Source organism: Cebus imitator, unplaced genomic scaffold (assembly GCF_001604975.1).
Source record: "Cebus imitator isolate Cc_AM_T3 unplaced genomic scaffold, Cebus_imitator-1.0 Scaffold197, whole genome shotgun sequence".
In the NCBI taxonomy this organism is placed as follows: Eukaryota; Metazoa; Chordata; class Mammalia; order Primates; family Cebidae; genus Cebus; species Cebus imitator.
The window spans coordinates 2,058,044-2,076,432 of record NW_016107512.1 but is presented as its reverse complement, the minus strand read 5'-3'; the positions used below and the strand labels follow the sequence as shown (position 1 = coordinate 2,076,432).

At 41.1% G+C, this 18,389-nt stretch overlaps 1 protein-coding gene across 1 annotated transcript in view; it reads left to right on the top strand.

Annotated features, from left to right (window-relative positions):
* The window catches only part of ZNF318 (zinc finger protein 318), a 31,602-nt gene extending 21,879 nt beyond the window's left edge, over nt 1-9,723 (top strand). The window contains exons 7-10 of the mRNA XM_017547346.2: nt 2,938-3,141; nt 3,606-3,705; nt 4,926-5,044; nt 5,332-9,723. Of these exons, the coding sequence (XP_017402835.1) occupies nt 2,938-3,141; nt 3,606-3,705; nt 4,926-5,044; nt 5,332-8,631 (3,723 nt within the window). The 3' untranslated portion in view covers nt 8,632-9,723. The remainder of the gene's footprint in view (nt 1-2,937; nt 3,142-3,605; nt 3,706-4,925; nt 5,045-5,331) is intronic.
* The last annotated feature ends 8,666 nt before the right edge of the window (nt 9,724-18,389 follow it).

The following is an 18,389-nucleotide window of genomic DNA, read 5'->3' as shown; positions in this document are numbered from 1 at the left end:
CACCACCACACCCAGATAATTTTTTGTATTTTTAAGGCAGTCTTGTCCTGTCACCAGACTGACTACAGCCTCCGCCTTCCAGGTTCAAGTGATTCTATTGCCTCAGCCTCCTGAGTAGCTGAGACTACTGGTGCTTGTCACCATGCTCAGCTAATATTTTTGTGTTTTTAGTAGAGATGGGGTTTTACCATGTTGGCCAGGATGGTCTCCTTGGCCAGCCCACCTTGGCCTCTCAAAGTGTTGGTATTACAGGCGTGAGCCACCACGCCCGACCAGCACTAGTCTTTTATACCTGGATATTGAATCTAGTTAGGGCCTTTGATGGGAGAAGAGTTTAAAAGCTCTAGTTCTTTGTAATTAACTTGTACATTGGATTTCTATTCATATACCAACCCGATGATAATCTATCGTCTTGATTTCTATGAGTCTTCATGGTCTCTGAAACTAACAGGGATATGTTACAATTCAGTTTTCATCTCAGTAATAAGGAATATTATGTCTACAGCCTTATTTTCTTACCTCTCCTTGGTATGTCTTCTTTCTTTACCTCTCTTTAAAATGTATAATTGGTTTAAGGTTTTCTTTCCCTTTCTGTTCATTCCAGAAAAGTACACACACACTTGTAATTTCATCTACCTAGAGACAACTATTATTACTTTTTTTTTTTTTTTGAGACAGGATCTCACTCTGTCACCCAGGTTGAATGCAGTGACATGATCATGGCTCACTGCAGCCTCCAACCCATGGGTCCAAGCAATCCTCCCATCTCAGGCTCACCAGTAGCCAGGACTACAGGTGCTCACCACCACCACACCCAACTAATTTTTGTATTTTTTGTAGAGTTGAGGTCTCGCCATGTTTCCCAGTCTGGTCTCGAACTCCTAAGCTCAAGTAATCTGCCCACCTCAGCCTCTGAAAGTGCTGGCATTACAGGCATGAGCCACTGGGCCCAGCTGAGACCACTGTTATTAATACTTTGGTGTATGATATTATTAATACCTTGGTCCTTGGTGTATGTTATTCCAAATACATACACCAAGGTATTAATTCTGTCCATTAATCCACTTAACAAATATTTATTGATCATCAAGAAATTGTCAGGAACTGGTCTAGATATGGGAAGTATCACACTGAACAGTATAGGCAAGTTTCCTATTCTCATTAAACAGCAGAAGACAGACAATAAATAAGTCCGCGTTAGGTAATGACAAGTGCCTAAAGAAAGAAAACAGGATAAGGGGAATAGAGTGGTGAGAGAAGGTCTTTTGGATAAAGTTATATTCAACATTTTATGTCTATTTACATATCTTTGTTGATTATTCAAGTGTATTTTGTTTTCTCAGTATATCATGAACATCTTTCAATGTCAGTAAATACACTTCTATAAAATATCATTTTTAACAACCTTAGGTTTTGTTGTTTTTGTTGCATGGTTAAGCAAAGTTTATTTAACCAATCAAATCACCTGTGGTTTGACATGATAATTTCCAAGGATAAAGTTAAGGAGTGAATTGCTGGGTTAAAGGGTATACAGAATTTTGAGGTAGGTAATATGTATTCCTAGATTATCTTCTAGAAGATGGTGCCAGTTAATACTCCCCCCAGGAGAGTCTGAGCTCTCCCTGTCTGGTGTGATCTCTTTAGTGACTCTTGAATAGGACTCAGGTAGGGAAAGAGTATCTTTGAAGCCCCAGTTATTTCTCTTTCTTTATCCTGTCTTTTTCCCCACATGAGTCAATATTCCAGGTGCCTAGTTCCTTCATCATGTGTACTATAGAACCCCATTCATAGTTAGACTCTGAGTTGCAAAAATTATCTTTTCCTGTGCCTTACTCCTGAACAGTAACCAAAATTCTCATTTCCTGAGTGCCTTGTTTCGGCTTGGTAATAAATTAATTCATATTAAAGTATTTACCATTGATAACTTTAATATTAAGGAGTTGATATATTTTAAAAGAGGATAACACAAAGGGGTTAAATTCTTTTTTTTTTTTTTTTTTTTTTTTTTTGAGACAGGGTCTCACTCTTTGCTGAGGCTGGAGTACAGTGGTACAATCTTATCTCACTGCAACCTCTGCCTCCCAGGTTCAAGTGATTCTCATGCCCTCAGCCTCCCAGGTAGCTGGGACTACAGGTGCATACCACCACACCCGGATAATTTTTGTATTTTTAATAGAGATGGAGTTTTGCCATGTTAGCCAGGCTTGTGTTGAACTCCTGGCCTCAAGTGGTCTGCCCACCTCGATCTCTCAAAGTGTTAGGATTATAGGCATGAGCTACCACGCCTAGCCTCTAAAGGTGTTAAATTCTAAAAGTGATATTTTAGGCACTTAGGAATTTTTTTTCAGATTCCTTTAAATCATTCTACATAGATGACTGTCTGCTTTATCTATGTATACCAACCCATCTCTCCAGTGTTTCATACCAGGATATATGTGATAAGTTCACTATCACGTATTTTCTGTATCTTCTTTGCTTAGCCTGTCAATTACCTTTTCCATTTTGGTATTTTTTCCCTCCCTAGTCATCATCATGATTTTCAAATTTAACTATTTAATTGCATAGGTAACACATTCAACATCTACTCAAGGGTATACGGTGAAGAGACTCCTACCCACCCTTGTTTTCCACTTCCCTTCCCCAGCCAATGATTCCACAACCTTGGCTGTTCTTCTAGAGATATTTTAGGATATGTAAGTAAATATATTGCCGTTATGATTTACTTTTCATGCTGTGATAGCGCTATGAAGTCAAATTGTTGTGTGTGAGTCTTAGAGACATGTTTCTGTTAGAGTTCCCCCCAACTTGTGCGGCTTTAAATATTGAAAATATGGTCATATGGCTGTAATTGTATTATTATGGCCACTTACTATTTCTAAGAGAAGACAAATTTAGATTGCCTTGAATTTCTTGTAAGTACAGATTTTTCCCCTCTAGGAATCAAAAGTAAACAATGAGAGGCTTCGTACTAAGAGCCCCAAGCCTGCCGAAAGCCCCCAGTCAGCCACTAAGCAGTTGGATCAGCCCGTTGCTGCTTATGAGTATTATGATGCTGGCAATCACTGGTGTAAAGACTGCAACACCATCTGTGGAACCATGTTTGACTTCTTCACCCATATGCACAATAAGAAGCACACACAGGTAGGTATCCTGCTCTCTGTATTTTCACTCCCACCCTCACTCTCTTCAAATTTCTATACCCCTATCTGCATTGCAAAGCTGGAAAAGGAAACATTCTCATATGGGCAGGAGCCCCAGTGCGAAGAGCCAAGAGATACCAACAAAGGAGACACCATTCCCAGGACTCAGTCCAGGGGACTTGGCTATAACTAAACACCATGACAAGTGTAAGTGAGGTTTCTGCCTCTTTTGATTCCTTGAGTACCTGATTTTTTTGTTTCATTTTACCTTTTTCTGGTACTTGCTCTAACATGTGTTTACCTTTTCCACAGGTGATTTCCATTTAAACAGTTGGCAGAGGGGTTGGGGGTGGGTTGTTGGGGGCTTCTGGTCCCTGGTCTTATGTATGGGGGAAAAAAAGAGAGAAAAGTGGGTCATTGAGTTTTTAGTGCTGTTGTGTGAGCACCTCTGCCTCTTACAAATAGACACTGGATCCCTACAACAGACCTTGGGCTTCAAAGACCCAGAGTGAGGCCAAGCAAGATGCTGTAAAGCGCACTGACAAGATAACTGTTCCTGCAAAAGGTATGTTTTCTCTTTGCTTCCCTTGTGGTTTCCTTATATTCAGTTGAGGAAGAGGTGTCCCTGAGCTAATTTGCTAGGAATCAGCATAGCATGAGACATAGCCATTCCTTTTAACAAAGCCATAAGAATGCCTTCTGTCTACAAAACGGTGTACTAGGTCCTGAAGCAATGAAGAGATCTATAAGACCATGATCTCTACCCATATGGCCAAATATCTACTATTAACAGATGTTAAACGTAGACATGTCACTTAAAATATAATAGAACTGTCTTTGTCATTGGCTTATGGGCCCAAAATCTTACTTATTTGGAATCCAGGTTAAAAAGGACAGGAAATGCAGTAATTTTAAAATCATTTATTTATTTAAAGATGGAGTTTCACTATTGTTGCCCAGGCTGGAGTGCAATGGTGCAATACCGCAATCTTGGCTCACCACAACCTCTGCCTCCTGGGCTCCAGCGATTCCCCTGCCTCAGCCTCCCTAGTAGCTGGATTACAGGCACCCACCACCACACCCAGCTAATTTTTTATATTTTTAATAGAGACAGGCTTTCACTATGTTGGCCAGGCTGGTCTCTTAACTCCTGACCTCAGGTGATTGACCAGCCTCAGCCTCCCAAAGTGTTGGGATTATAAGCATGAGCCACTGCGTCCGGCTAGGAGATGCAGTAATTTAATTGCCTTTTCAACTAAGAGCTATACAGTATTTTGAGTCATAGTTAATAAGGGGTAAATGGAGAAGCAGAAACTTTCTTTGTCTTTAAATTTTTCAATTTCTTACCTTCACAAGTAGCCAGTGCTACTTCTGTATCCTTTAGATCTACAGAAGATAGATTCCTCAGTGATTAACACCAACATGAGAGATCCTCATAAAATGATAATGAACTGTTCGGGAGTATAGTTTTTATATCTCCTGAGATGCTTAGTGCTAGTTAGGATTTGAGGAGACTCAGCAACAGGAGTGAATCTGGCACAGGAAATTCCTAAATTAACCAGTTAGTGTTCCCAAGAGGTAGAAGAAATAGAAGACTATAGTTCAAGCCTTAGGCTGGAAAGACTTGCTATTGGGATTCATCTAAATGCTCCTTCTGACTTCAAAGTGGGTAAGGACCTTTATATTGTAACTATTTTACTGTAAAGGGGTGATGGGATTTCCATTGGTTGCTGTTATTCTGGGTGGAATTGACTTATTTCCTTGACTTTTTTCTACTTCTTCCAGGCTCTGAGTTTCTGGTTCCCATCAGTGGATTTTACTGCCAGCTCTGTGAAGAATTTTTGGGGGATCCAATTTCTGGGGAGCAACATGTGAAGGGTCACCAACACAATGAGAAATACAAGGTTGGTCTTTGTAGTAGGCTGTTAAGTTTCCAACTTTTTTGAAGTAATTCTTTTGACTTTGTCAAATGAATTCTGAGCCAGAAAAAGTCATTGACACTTCAAATTCCATATAACCACTAAGTTCTCATCAATCCTAGTGTGAGATGCTGAGCTGATAGCATCCTGTATGTCCTTGAGGAAGATTATTCTGGGGATTTCTACTAAGTAAATTCTAACATTGGCAGGGCCAAGACTTTTTTCTCTTGTGTTTTTACCAGTTTTTGAGCCTTTATCTTTTTTCTTCTCAGAAATATGTGGATGAAAACCCACTATATGAGGAGCGGCGGAATCTGGACCGCCAAGCTGGCTTGGCTGTGGTACTAGAAACAGAACGGCGACGGCAGAGTGAGCTAAAGCGCAAACTGAGTGAGAAAACAAAGGAGGATAAGAAAGAAAAAAAGGCAAAGGCTGTGAAAGAAGTAAAGGAGGATGACAAAGTCTCTGAGAAATTAGAAGACCAACTCTCTGAGGGTAGGAACTCCCCTGAAAAAGCTGAAAATAAAAGGAACACTGGCATCAAACTCCAGTTAAAAGAAGAGGTAAAGAAGGAATCACCAACATCATCTTCTTTTGGGAAATTCAGCTGGAAGAAGCCAGAAAAAGAAGAGGAGAAAAGTTCAGTGGTGACCCCAAGTATCTCTAAAGAAGAGATTATAGAAAGTAGTAAGGACAAAGAGGATGGCAAAGCTGAAGCTGGGAAGGCAAAGCCTATCAAAATTAAGCTCTCTGGGAAAACTGTTGTTGCACATACCAGCCCTTGGATGCCTGTTGTGACAACTTCAACACAGACTAAGATCCGACCCAACCTGCCTATCCCATCCACAGTACTCCGCAAGTCATGTTCAGCTACAATGAGCAAGCCAGCTCCTCTTAACACCTTTCTGTCTATTAAGTCCTCTGGAACCACTGCTAAACCTCTGCCAGTGGTTAAAGAGTCTTCAGCTGATCTCCTCTTACCTCCAGACATCATCTCCAAAGCATTTGGAGGGGAAGAGGTGATTCTAAAAGGGTCTCCAGAGGAAAAAGTGGTATTGGCTGAAAAGAATGAGCCATCCCATTTACCTGAACAAATACTACCACCTCCTCCACCACCCCCACCTCCACCACCCCCAGTTATACCTCATCCAGCTGCCCCATCTCCTGCTCCAGGAAATGCTATCTTGGATCCAGTAAAATCAAATCCAACTGTATCTCAGACTCTCAGTCCTGGCTTCATGGGTCCTAACATTTTGAACCCAGTGTTGCCTGTAGCCATCATGGCCTCAGCACAGCCAGCTGCCATTCCTTCCGATGAGACAGCTCCTGGGGTGAGTGAGAGTGACCGAGACCAGACCCTGTTCTCTGTGTTAGTACGTCCTCCGCCACCCCTCTCAAGTGTGTTCAGTGAACAAGCCAAAAAATTAGAGAAGCGAAATTCATGCTTAGCCACAGCCAATGCTAAGGACCTGTATGACATATTCTATAGTAGTGGTGGAAAGGGGGCCCCTGAGACTAAGCTGAGTGGTGGTCCATTGGCCAATGGGGAAAATAGCAACCTTTCTAGAACCAAAAATTCAGACACCTCTTCTACTACTCCTTTGAACAGCAGTGCATCCCAAGAAGAATTGCATCAAGATGGTGGTTTGGTCACTGCTCCTATAGTCAGCAACTCTGAAAAGCCCGTTGTAAAAACTCTGGTGGCCCTAGGGAAATGGTCAGTTGTAGAACATGTAGACCCAAAAAGCACAGGCAGTACCTATGGCTTCCTACAGCCTCTGACAAGGTTGTGCCAAAGCAGGACTTACGAAACGATTACCCCAAAGACAGACACGTTGGCCGTATGGACCCCTAGTTCCTTCCAGAGTGACACTAGTAGGGATATATCTCCAGAGAGGAAGAGTGAGCTTGACCTGGAAGAGCCAGGGCCACCTGGTGTAGAACCGCCTCCTCAACTGTTAGATATACAGTGCAAAGAATCTCAGAAGTTGGTAGAAATCCACCTCAGAGAATCTGTTCACCAGGATAAGAAAAGCCAAGAGCTCCATAAATCTGAGGATTATAGAGAAAGTGAGATAGAGACAAACACTGACCTACAAGGAAGGGTAAAAGAGCTCTCTGAAGGGGTAGTTGATGAGGGAACAGGTACCAGCATTGGACCCCACAGCGTAGAAGATTCTAATTTGAAGCATGGGAACAGGTACATGTGGGAAGGAGAAGTAAAGCAGCCCAACCTGCTAGTGATTGACAAAGAGGCTGAACAGTCCAATAAATTGATGACAGGAAGTGAAACTCCAAGTAAAGTAGTGATTGAATTGAGTCCGCAGGCTTGCTCTTCCACAAAGGCAAAATTAGACTCATTTTCATCAGAAGCTAGGTCTTTACCCAAGAACCTACGAGATATACCTGTGAAAATTTCTGCCCCAGAGTTGTTTCTTCAGTCCCCAGCCAGATCAGCAGTGTGTTTAACAGGTAGTCCACAAGAACAAGGAGTTTCAGTTAGTGAGGAGGGGCTAAAAAATTCAGCTCCAGAATCGGCTTCTAGAACTTCTAGGTACAGACGCCTCAAACTCAAGAGAAAAAGAGCAGAAGACTTTCTAGTTAAAAAGATGTATGAGTTGGCTGTTTGGGATGAAAACAAGAGGCCAGAGACCTGGGAGAGCCCAGAGAAACCAAAAGTAGAAGCACTGGAGCTACGAGATGTCCATCCAGAGTTACCAGTGACAATAGAAAGCAAGGCCCTAAAAGACCTTGAAGCTACAGACTTAAAGGTAGCGGACCTTACTGCCCTGGGGGATATGCCTGTTGATTTCTGCAGTAGTCAGGTAAGCCCAGCACGTGGCTCCCCAACTGCCTTGTCTCAGAAAGTTTGTGAAGAAAATTCTGTATTACCTATAGGGTGTAATTCCTCTACTCCCACTGACTTTGAACCAATACCATCTTTTTCTGGGTTTCCATTAGATTCTCCCAAAACCTTGGTGCTTGACTTTGAGACAGAAGGTGAACGAAATTCATCTAATCCCAGGAGTGTTAGGATCCCTTCTCCTAACATTTTGAAAACAGAAAATGTTGACCGAGGCTTGGGGAGCCTAGAGGGAACACAACAGGCCCTTGACCTGTTAGCAGGAGGAATGATTCCTGAGGAAGTAGAAGAATCTTCCCAATTAGACAAACAAGAGTCACTCAGATTGGAATTAAAAGCAATTAATTCTGTAGGCCTTGGGCCATCTCCTTGCCTTCCAGACCTTGTTGACTTTGTCACACGGACCTCTGGAGTTCAAAAAGATAAACTATGTTCTCCAATCTCTGAGCCAGGTGACCCTTCTAAGTGTAGCTCCCTGGAGATGGGGCCATTACAGGTAGAAATACCGAATGCATCCATCACAGAGGTGGCAATTCTGCAAGTAGATGATGACAGTGGCAACCCTCTGAATTTGGTTAAAACTCCAGTGTCAAGGTCACCTCCAAGGGAGCAGGTAGTTGAAGACAATATGGTCCCTCAGGAAATGCCTGAACAGGAAGCTACAGTTGGTGCCATTCAGGACCGCACAGAGTCCAGTGTTCACAACTAAGAATAAATACCTAGAGCTGCTTGCGAATGAATCAAATTGGCTTCTAGAAATCAGATGCCCAGATGATCCAGGACTAGTTTGCTATCTCATCTGGAACTTACACCAAGAGATGCAGTCAGCATCTTACAGTAAATGTTCATGGAAGCTGAAAAATTTACCTCCTTTCCTTTTTCCTTTCCCCTTAAAATACCAGACAAATCAGTAACAACTTCTATATATATATATATATCTGTAAAAATGTATTTTCTGGGTTTTTTTGGCCAATTTATTTTCTCCCACTTTGTCATTAAAATCAGATGTCTTAACTGGCTCACCACATAGTGTGCTTTGATTGTATTTTGGCTTTGACTCTGCCATTTCTGAAATGTGGGGGAGGATGGAGAGAGCTGACCTCTCCAATGGCTGCGTTGTATTCCTACCCAATTTCCTGGGCAGTTGATGCATCTCTGGGAGAAACACCAGAAAGCTTGCTGAAATGGAAAACTTGGAAGAATTGTTCATCTCTTAGGCTTCCATTTGGTTGGGCCTGCCTTAACATTGTTTGAAATGCAACGTGAGTAACTCTTGTTTACTGTTTACACATCCTTTATTGGCATGTCAACTCCTGTACTTCCCTTACTCTGTTGCCTTTCTTGAGATGCACTGTCCTACTAACCCACAAACCTGTTTGGAAATAAACAAGGAAGAACATCTGGCAGGCTCACTTTTAAGAAGACGACAAATCGGTAAGACTTTTTCATGGTTCATTGCCAGGAACAGATAGACTTTTGGGATCACTTTTATTTTTGAAATGGCCTTTGTTCATTGTATTGTGATCCAACAACACTTTGTACTAAATTATTTAGCAGCCGTTTCTGTTGTGAAGGGGTAGAAGATCTGTGAAACTTTTCTTGAGATTGAACTCATTCCTTGTTCCACAAACCCATATGTATCCTTTCCTCTACCTCCTCCTCTCCCAATTTATTTCCACCACAGTATGATGTTTTGGGTTGTACATTTTGTTAAAATGATTAAAGAATTTATGAGTTGGCTTGGACAAGTTTAACTTTATTTTTAATGTGTTAATTACTTGGAATAAATGCATTAATCTCATGTTTCTTTCTGGATTTTTGTTTTGAAATCACACACATTTGAACTCCAAAGGAAAACTAGAAGAATGAATCCCTGCTGCCCTATTGTCTATCTGCACCCCCAACCATTCTTTCCTCACTTATCAGAATTACTTCATGCCAGAATGTTAGGATATATAGTCTTCCCCAGCACAGCCTGGATGGGTAATAAGTAGGCAACAGTGGTCTGGTATTGGCATCTTCCTGTTGTGAAGCTTTTTGTATACCTTTGTATTGACTCTCCATAGGGTCTTCTGGGAACTGAGCTCCCCTAGGACAATCAGGTTCTTGCTCTTGGGAATTAGGGAGCTCAGTCCTCAGATTTTCTAACTCTGTCCCTGTTTCCTCTTGATATCCCTGTTGTCAGCATTTTATAACCCGACTCAACAGGGACTTCAGAGTCTTACTTACCCACCTGTTCATCAAAGATAATAGAAAATTCCTGATCTGTATTTTTCTCCCAAAGTTATTTTTTCCTGTTTCCTTATATACAGAGCTATAAAATGCCTAGGTCAACTTTGGAAAGGATTTTTTTTTTTTTTAACTAATGTCAATTTAGAAATCATTCTGGCTTCTCTTGATCATGTTATGGAAAGGGCACAGATTTGGGAGAGCTAGATCTTGACTATACCTCAGTCATTTACCTTGCTGTGATTTTAGACAAATTAATTTACCTCACTGTGTCACAGAATTGTTTTGTGTTGTTTCCTTTGAGATAGGATTGTTATTTTTATCCTAGCACCAAATATGTACAGGGTCAGGATATCTTGGCTGTGTCACCTTTCTAGCCCTGATTTTGTAGGAGAAAGCCTGAGCTCAATGCAGTTTTCTTGCTTGGAAACCACAGACTAACTCAAAAGGTGCCACTGAGAAGAGTTTAAGCCCAGATGAGCTTCAGGGAGATTTATTTTCCCAGAGAACTACTCCCTCCCCGTTCTAGCAGTTTGTCTGTAGGAATTCAGGGAGCATAATTTTTAATGCCAGTTTGTACTGATTTTCAGTCCTGTTCACTTAGTTCCACTTCTCTTTAGGGAGAGACCGATGGTTTTAGATAGAATCAGGAAGAGGTAACCATATCGAGATCTCAATCCTAAACTTTTTGCCTCTCAGAGGATGTTGGACTCTTACTCTCTAGGTTAGGAGGGGGTCACTTGAAAAGGGTGAGAAGGGAAAAGCAAAATTTATTTTAAGAAAGGCAGAATTAACTCAAGTAGGTAGGGCTGGAGTACTTTGAGCCTAAGCTTTGGTAGTTACTCCTCTTGTATTCTCTGGGTAACTTCAGGATTTACACCAAAGGCATCCACCAATCTGTGGCTTTTTCCAAAATAATGCTCACTTCTAAGGATGTAGGAATGGCGTTCTTTATATCTTGCTTGAACCAGCAGAGGGAGAACTTTTTAGGATTCTGTATTCTGGGCAGGAAGTGTTGCCTCCTTTTGATTAGTGGGACCTAGCTTTGGAACCTATCCAGAGAAGACAGGTGAAAGGAAGGACAAAATTCTAACCCAGTAGCTGGAAATAGAGTATATATTATTTTAAATTCACTACCATCATGGTACTGAATAAACTTTCAACTCAGGAGACTTAGGCACATGGAATAAATGGGCCCTGAATTCTAAGTGAAGATTGTGGTGTAATATAACTATGTTTTAAATTTTACAAACATGAGGAACATCTTTTATCAGGCATCCTCAATTGTGAGAGCAAATGATCAGCAATTATGTTTAAATTTGGGCAAACACCTAATTTTATCTAAGGTGTATAAATAACCCCCTATAAATCCCTCTTGCCAATGGAGGGCTTCCTGCTTTACAAGCCATATTCTATTCACAGGGTACATAATATTTTCTTTCTGCTAATATTGCTGAATAATATAGTTAAGTATTCTTACTTCACTCATGACACTTCATCTTTCTAAAAAGTCAAAATTAATATTTTGGTAGCAGAGTATGCCAGCACGTAAGTTCATTTATCAGACTGCCAGGTTCAGGGACTGAGGAATAATGGAGTGGGGAGGTGGACATACAGGACACATGCATCCAATAGGAACATGAAGTGTAATTTTTAAAATTGGAGGAGGGTTCAGAGAGGATATATCCTGTAACAAATAAATGAGTGGTTTCTTTAAAATATATATGTGTGTAATATATGTATGTAATATATATAATATATATAGGTAGGTAAGCTTTGTTAATATATTAATATATATTCCTAAACCTTAGTTCTCACCTTAACAAAGCTTACATACCAAATCTAGGGTAAGAACCTAAAACAAAGTCTTCATTTATTAACAATTTATGTGAGAACATGGACAAATGGAAATAGTATTTTGTATTGTGAGCACATCTCATCTCATTTAGAGTTTAAGATTGCAATAACGTTTATGTTAATTTTTAACTAAAAAGGCTATGTATACAATATTCATTGATAAGCCACGAAGTTGAATTTATAATGAAAATCTCTTAAAATCACAACCCTCCTGATTTGCCCTCAACCCGTATACACTTTCGCAGGAATACATATATAAACATGTATGTTTATGTTGTAGCAGTTAACATGGTTGTAATTTTACATTTGTGTTTCTTTGATTAATTATATGCTCCCCTTGTTCCCCTTAAGTACATCAAAAACTCCCCAAAGCAAGAAGTCTGTCTTTGCTTACTGTTTTTTTAATCATTGTATTCACAGTGCACAGTTGTCTGTCATATAGCAGGTGCTTAATAAAAATTCATTGAAACAATGTGTAATAGTAGCTGTTTTTATTATCAAATTGTTAATACTTACCAAATTATTAGTCGGTAAAAATTGTAAATTGCCTCTTTTATTTTTGGGGTGCTTAGCACTCTAAAAGCCAGCTGTCCTCTTGCTTCTGTCCTGGGTCTTTGTATACAAAGCACTATATCAGTGAAGCATGTCAAGGTTGCCAGAGGTTCCCTCACTTCAACAGCATTCTGGAATAGTGGTGCCAGGCCATGATGGGAACACTGCTTCTGCAGCTCCTAGAAGAGAAACAGGATGAGAAGGAGTTAAACTGGCCTTAGAGTTAGCAAAAAAGTTTTGGGGATCCAGTTTTCAGATGGCCCCCTTTTTCCTTTCAGCCAGACTTCATAAGCAGGTTGAAGTCAGTCAAACCCCAAACCCCTCTGATTTGGCTGAAGAAGTAATTCAATACTTTATGGTTCAACATATTCTTGTCATCTCATCAAAACGAAATCATAACTTTAAAATGTTGCCTTTGGGAGAGGGAAGAGGAATGCTATCACTTTTTATTTTGTATCTTCTGTTTTGTTTCAACATTGTGACCATGAGTTTTATATAAAATATAAATGTTTTATAAACAAAATATGTACGCATGCACACATATGTATAAAATGATAACATGTAGTAAGGGTTACCCATTTCTGTATTAAAAATTTTTTTAAGTTGTGTCTCTCCTACTCAGTGCATCCCTGTTTTCCTTCACACCTCTTGTCTGTTTTCCATAATTACAAATAGGTCCTGCTGCTTTTCCCTCAAGACTTCCTAAATTCTATTCCCATCATTGCTAGGCAACATGCCTTCTTGAAGAACCTCTTACCATTCTTTCCTTCCTCCTCTCTTCCTTTTCCCATTCTCTTTCCCTAACCTCTGTTGAGCTGGTTGTGCATTTTCATTAATGTTGTACAAGCACTTGAACATTAAATGATATCAATCAAGATACCTGTTTCACAAAGTAATACAGGTACACAAAAGATAAAGTCTTTGTCACATGCAAAAGGATAGAAGATAACATCTAGATGTAATGATTTAAACATTTACAGGCTTTGGTTCCATTTGTGGAGGATCAGGCAAGAAAGGAGTTTTGTAGAAAATAAGGGAATTGAGTATGTTTAAGGGAAGTGAATGAACAGAGTAAAGACAGGCAGGGTTACATAATGGGAGAGCAAAAGGTAGAAGACGTGGAGAAAGATGGCAGAGATAAAAATCAACCATATTATTATTTTCTTTCATCTCTCTGATACTCTGCCCCTGCTAAGTTTCCACCCAGCCTTCCTGTAACCACCTTCCTGAGGATGACTATTATCACATTGTTGCTGATTCTCACCCACTTATCTTCCTTTCTTTTCAGGGGCAATTCCAAAAGTCTTCACATTTCCAAACGGAAGGACTGCAGCAGACATTTCTGCCCCCAGGAAGGCAGGGATAGAAGCCACAGAGGCCATGGAAATGATGTGGTGCCCTTGTGGCCAGTAGGAAATCACCTGAAGGCTCTGACTTCCGGAAGGTGGGTATGGCTGCTGGGGGTGGGGATAAGTTGTAGAGAAGATCTTGTCATTTTAGCTGCCAGGAAATGGTGAGTTAGGTGAGTGAATATGTATATTGTTGTACCAGTAGAGGATGAATAATATTAGAATGTACATAGAGGGTTGTATTTTAGACTCGCCACTCCTCACCTCATTTAGCATTGAGTAAATTATCTCCTAAAGTCCCATCTCTCATTTTGTACCATGATACTTACATTAAAGCTATAGAGTTCAAATCTTCATATTCTTCCTGGGCCCTGGGCTCCAGTGTCCCCCTAAGTAGAAGATCTCTTATCTCAGTTCCAGCCTTTTTTATTGGTCCATGCAAGGACAAAGTAAAATTGGGTATGTCCTTAGTGGATTGGGGTATGAGTAAGCAAAGGAGACTCAATGAAGCGGGGACAATCACAAAGGAGATGTTTGAAAAATCCTTCAATATCAGACTGCAGGGCAGCTGTCCACCAGCTTTCACTCAGTCTTGTACTTGTCCCACACACATTAAAACCTCTGGTATACCATAGCAGGCAACCATCATTTCAAACCGCCAAGGAAACCTCTTACTCTCTGCATTATTTAAAATGCCAGTAGGGGGCCGGGCATGGTGGCTTATTCCTGCAATCCCAGCACTTTGGGAGGCTGAGGTGGGTAGATTGCTTGAGGCCAGGAGTTCGAGACCAGCCTGGCCAACATGGTGAAACCCTGTCTCTACTAAAAATACAAAAATTAGCCAAGTATGGTGGCGTGTGCCTGTAATCCCAGCTACTTAGCAGGCTGAGACAGGAGAATTGCTTGAACCTGGGAGGTGGAGGTTGCAATGAGCTGAGATTATGCTACTGCACTCCAGCCGGGGCGGCAGAGCAAGACGCCATCTGGAAAAAATAAAAAATAAAATGCTAGTAGGGTGTAGGCACAGTAGCTCACACCTATAATCCCAGCACTTTGAGAGGCCAATTTCGGCAAATCACTTGAGCCCAGGAGTTCAAGACCAGCCCAGGCAACATAGTGAGACCCTGTCTCTACAAAAAAATAAATTAGCCCGGCGTGGTGGTCCATGCCTGTAGTCCCAGCTACTTGGGAGGCTGAGGTGGGAGGATCACTTTGAACCATCGAGGTTGAAGCTGCAGTGAACTGTGATTGCACTCCAGCCTGAGCAACAGAACAAGACCCTGTCACAAAAATAAATTAAAAATAAAAAATGACCCGGGCATGGTGGCTTATGCCTGTAATCCCAGCACTTTGGGAGGCCGAGGCAGGCAGATCACCTGAGGTCAGGAGTTCGACACCAGCCTGCCTAATATAGTAAAACCCTGTCTCTACTAAAAATACAAAAAAATTAGCCAGGCATGGTGGCGGTTGTCTAATCCCAGCTGCTTGGGAGGCTGAGGCAGGAGAATCATTTGAACCTGGGAGGCAGAGGTTGTAGCAAGCTGAGATCTTGTGCCATTGCACTCCAGCCTGGGCAACAAGAGCAAAACTCTGTCTCAAAAAAAAAAAAAAAAAAATGCTGGTAGAAGACAGCATTTTTTGTTGTTGTTGTTTTTTGGAGACAGTCTCACTTTTTCAGCCAGACTGGATTGCAGTGGCATGATCTTGGCTCACTGCAACCTCTGCCTTCTGGGTAGAAACAATTCTTGTGCCTCAGCCTTCCGCGTAGCTGGAATTACTCTATTACATGGTAGCACAGGCATGGTGGCACAGGCACGTGCCACCATGCCTGGCTGATTTTTGTTTTGGTAATTTGTAATAGTAAATTAGTAATTGTAAATTAGTAATTTGTGTCTTGGCCCACTGTAACCTCTGCCTTCTGGGTAGAAACAATTTTTGTGCCTCAGTCTCCCGAGTAGTTGGAATTACACCATTACATGGTGGCACAGGCTAATTTTTGTATTAGTAGAGACAGGGTTTCACCATGTTAGCCAGGCTAGTCTTAAACTTATGATCCCAAGTGATCCGCCTGCCTTGGCCTCCCAAAGTGCTGGAATTACAGGCCTGAGCCACTGTGCCCGGCTAAAAAATGCTAATAGGTACTTTTATTCCTCTTTGTACTTTGGGACTATGAGCTCAGAAACACAGTGGGAATGGGAACCAGAACCTAGTAAAATTTAGCTGACCTTTAAATCCTGTAAACTCTGAGATTTATTTAAATCTAAGCTGTGCCAATTCCAGATTTATCCTGAAAACTATTAGTCTGGTTTTTGTTTTTTATTTTGTTTTGTTTTGTTTTCAGACTGAGTCTGGCTCTGTCACCCAGGCTGGAGTGCAGTGGTGCGATCTCTGCTCACTGCAACCTCCACCTACCAGGTTCAAACGATTCTCCTGCCTCAGCTTCCCGAGTAGCTGGGATTACAGGCACGCGCTACCATGCCTGGCTAATTTTTGTATTTTTAGTAGAGATGGGGTTTCACCATGTTGGCCAGGCTGGTTATGAACTCCTGACCTCAAGTGATCCACCCGCCTCAGCCCCCCAAAGTGGTGGGATTACAGGCGTGAGCCACCACACCCGTCCAGTTTTGTTTTTGATTTGTAAGTCCAGGCACTTTTAGAGTCCTGGAGGTCTAGTTCACTGCCCAAATAAATTTATGGTTTTAGTAATTTTAGGGAATATTCATGATATAAGCAAAGCCATCAGTGGAGTAAGAAGTCAGTAAAGGGCAAAAAGTACCTCAGGGCCTCATGCTGCTGATATATTAGTTAAGGACTACTTATTCCTGAGGCATGACCTGGTGGATGAAGCAATGGAAAGCAACTTGGTGCCAGGGCTGCCAACACTTCGTCACTATCACTTTCTTTCCTTTGCTCTAGCCCAAGATCTGTTTCTCATTAACTGTCACATTCCTCTGTTCAGGGACAGTCAAAGATATTGGTCACAAGCTTTCATACACACTATGACTCACAGTCCTACCTCCATCCTCTGCTTTGCTGCTTAGACCTCTGTTCTCCAGTGGTATCAGGTATACTGAACTGGGGGATGGGTGAGGGAAAGGGAACATTTTTTAGAATACTGTTTTTACTTTGGACTTCTTTTTTCTATTATTCAAAATAGCTTCATTTTTTATTTAGCTTTCTGACTCTCAGCATTTTCACAACGATTTTCTGCTCTTTGATAAGGAAAGCACACTTGATCTTGTCATGAATACATTAAGCACACATGGAACCACCATAGGCCCTGCTGACATGTCTTTTTGTTTTGCACAATCTCATAAGAGCTTTAGGTCTCATAGCACAAACCCCTTGAAGTCTGCCTGGGCACACACCACATGCAGATTTTGGTGCTTTCCCAACATTCTTGGTATAAAGGTAAGCAATTATGTTACCAGGGATTTGGGACAGCCTAGTTTTTTTTGTTAGAGGCTATATCGTAGGAAAGCCTATGATGGTATGTGCTGGACCATTCTAAGTGCCTCTACGCAAGTGCATTGGACTGGCCCTGAGAGCTCTAGGCTTCCTCAGCTTCTCCATGGTGTCCGATTGTAAAGGAACTATGGACAGAGGAAAGAGAACAGCTGCCATACCTCTAGACCCCTTTGGACTTCTTTTATTTTATATGAGTTCACATGTATTATGAATGGTGAAATGTTTAAGAGCTGTTTATTGAATTACAGTTAATATGTTGAATTTCGCATAACAAAATTCACCTTTATTTTTCTGAGACAAGGTCTTGCTCTTTCATCCAAGCTGGAGTACAGTGCTGTAATCATGGCACACTGCAGCCTCCACCTCCTGGGCTCAAGTGATTCTTCCACCTTAGCCTCCCAAAGTGCTGTGATTAGAGGCGTGAGCCACTGTGCCTGGCCAAATTCACCGTTTTTAAGTGTATAGTCCTGTGGCTTTAAATATCTTCAGTGTTGTACAACTATCACCACTATCTAATTCCAGAACATTTCCATCATCCTCTAAAAAAACATATACCCATTGGCAGATACTTCCAGTTACCCCCACTCCCAAGCCACTGGCAATCACCAGTCTCCTTTCTATCTCTATGGATTTGCCTATTTTGAGCATTTAATATAAGTGGAGTCATACAATAAATAATTCTTTTCTGTCTGGCTTCTTTCACTTAGCACAATATTGTCAAAGTTCATCCATGTTATATCACGTATCACTATTTCATTGCATTTTATGGCTAATTAATATTCCACTGTATAGATATGTCATGTTTTGTTTACTAGTTGTTGGACATCTGGGTTATTTTCATATTTTGCCTATTACAAATCTATGAACATTCATGTACACGTTTTTTGGTGTGAATATACGTTTTCAGTTCCCTAGGGTACACAACTAGGAGTATATGGTCATATGGCAACTATTTAACATTTTTCTTTTCTTTTCTTTTCTTTTTTTGAGACAGTGTTGCTGTTGTCACCTG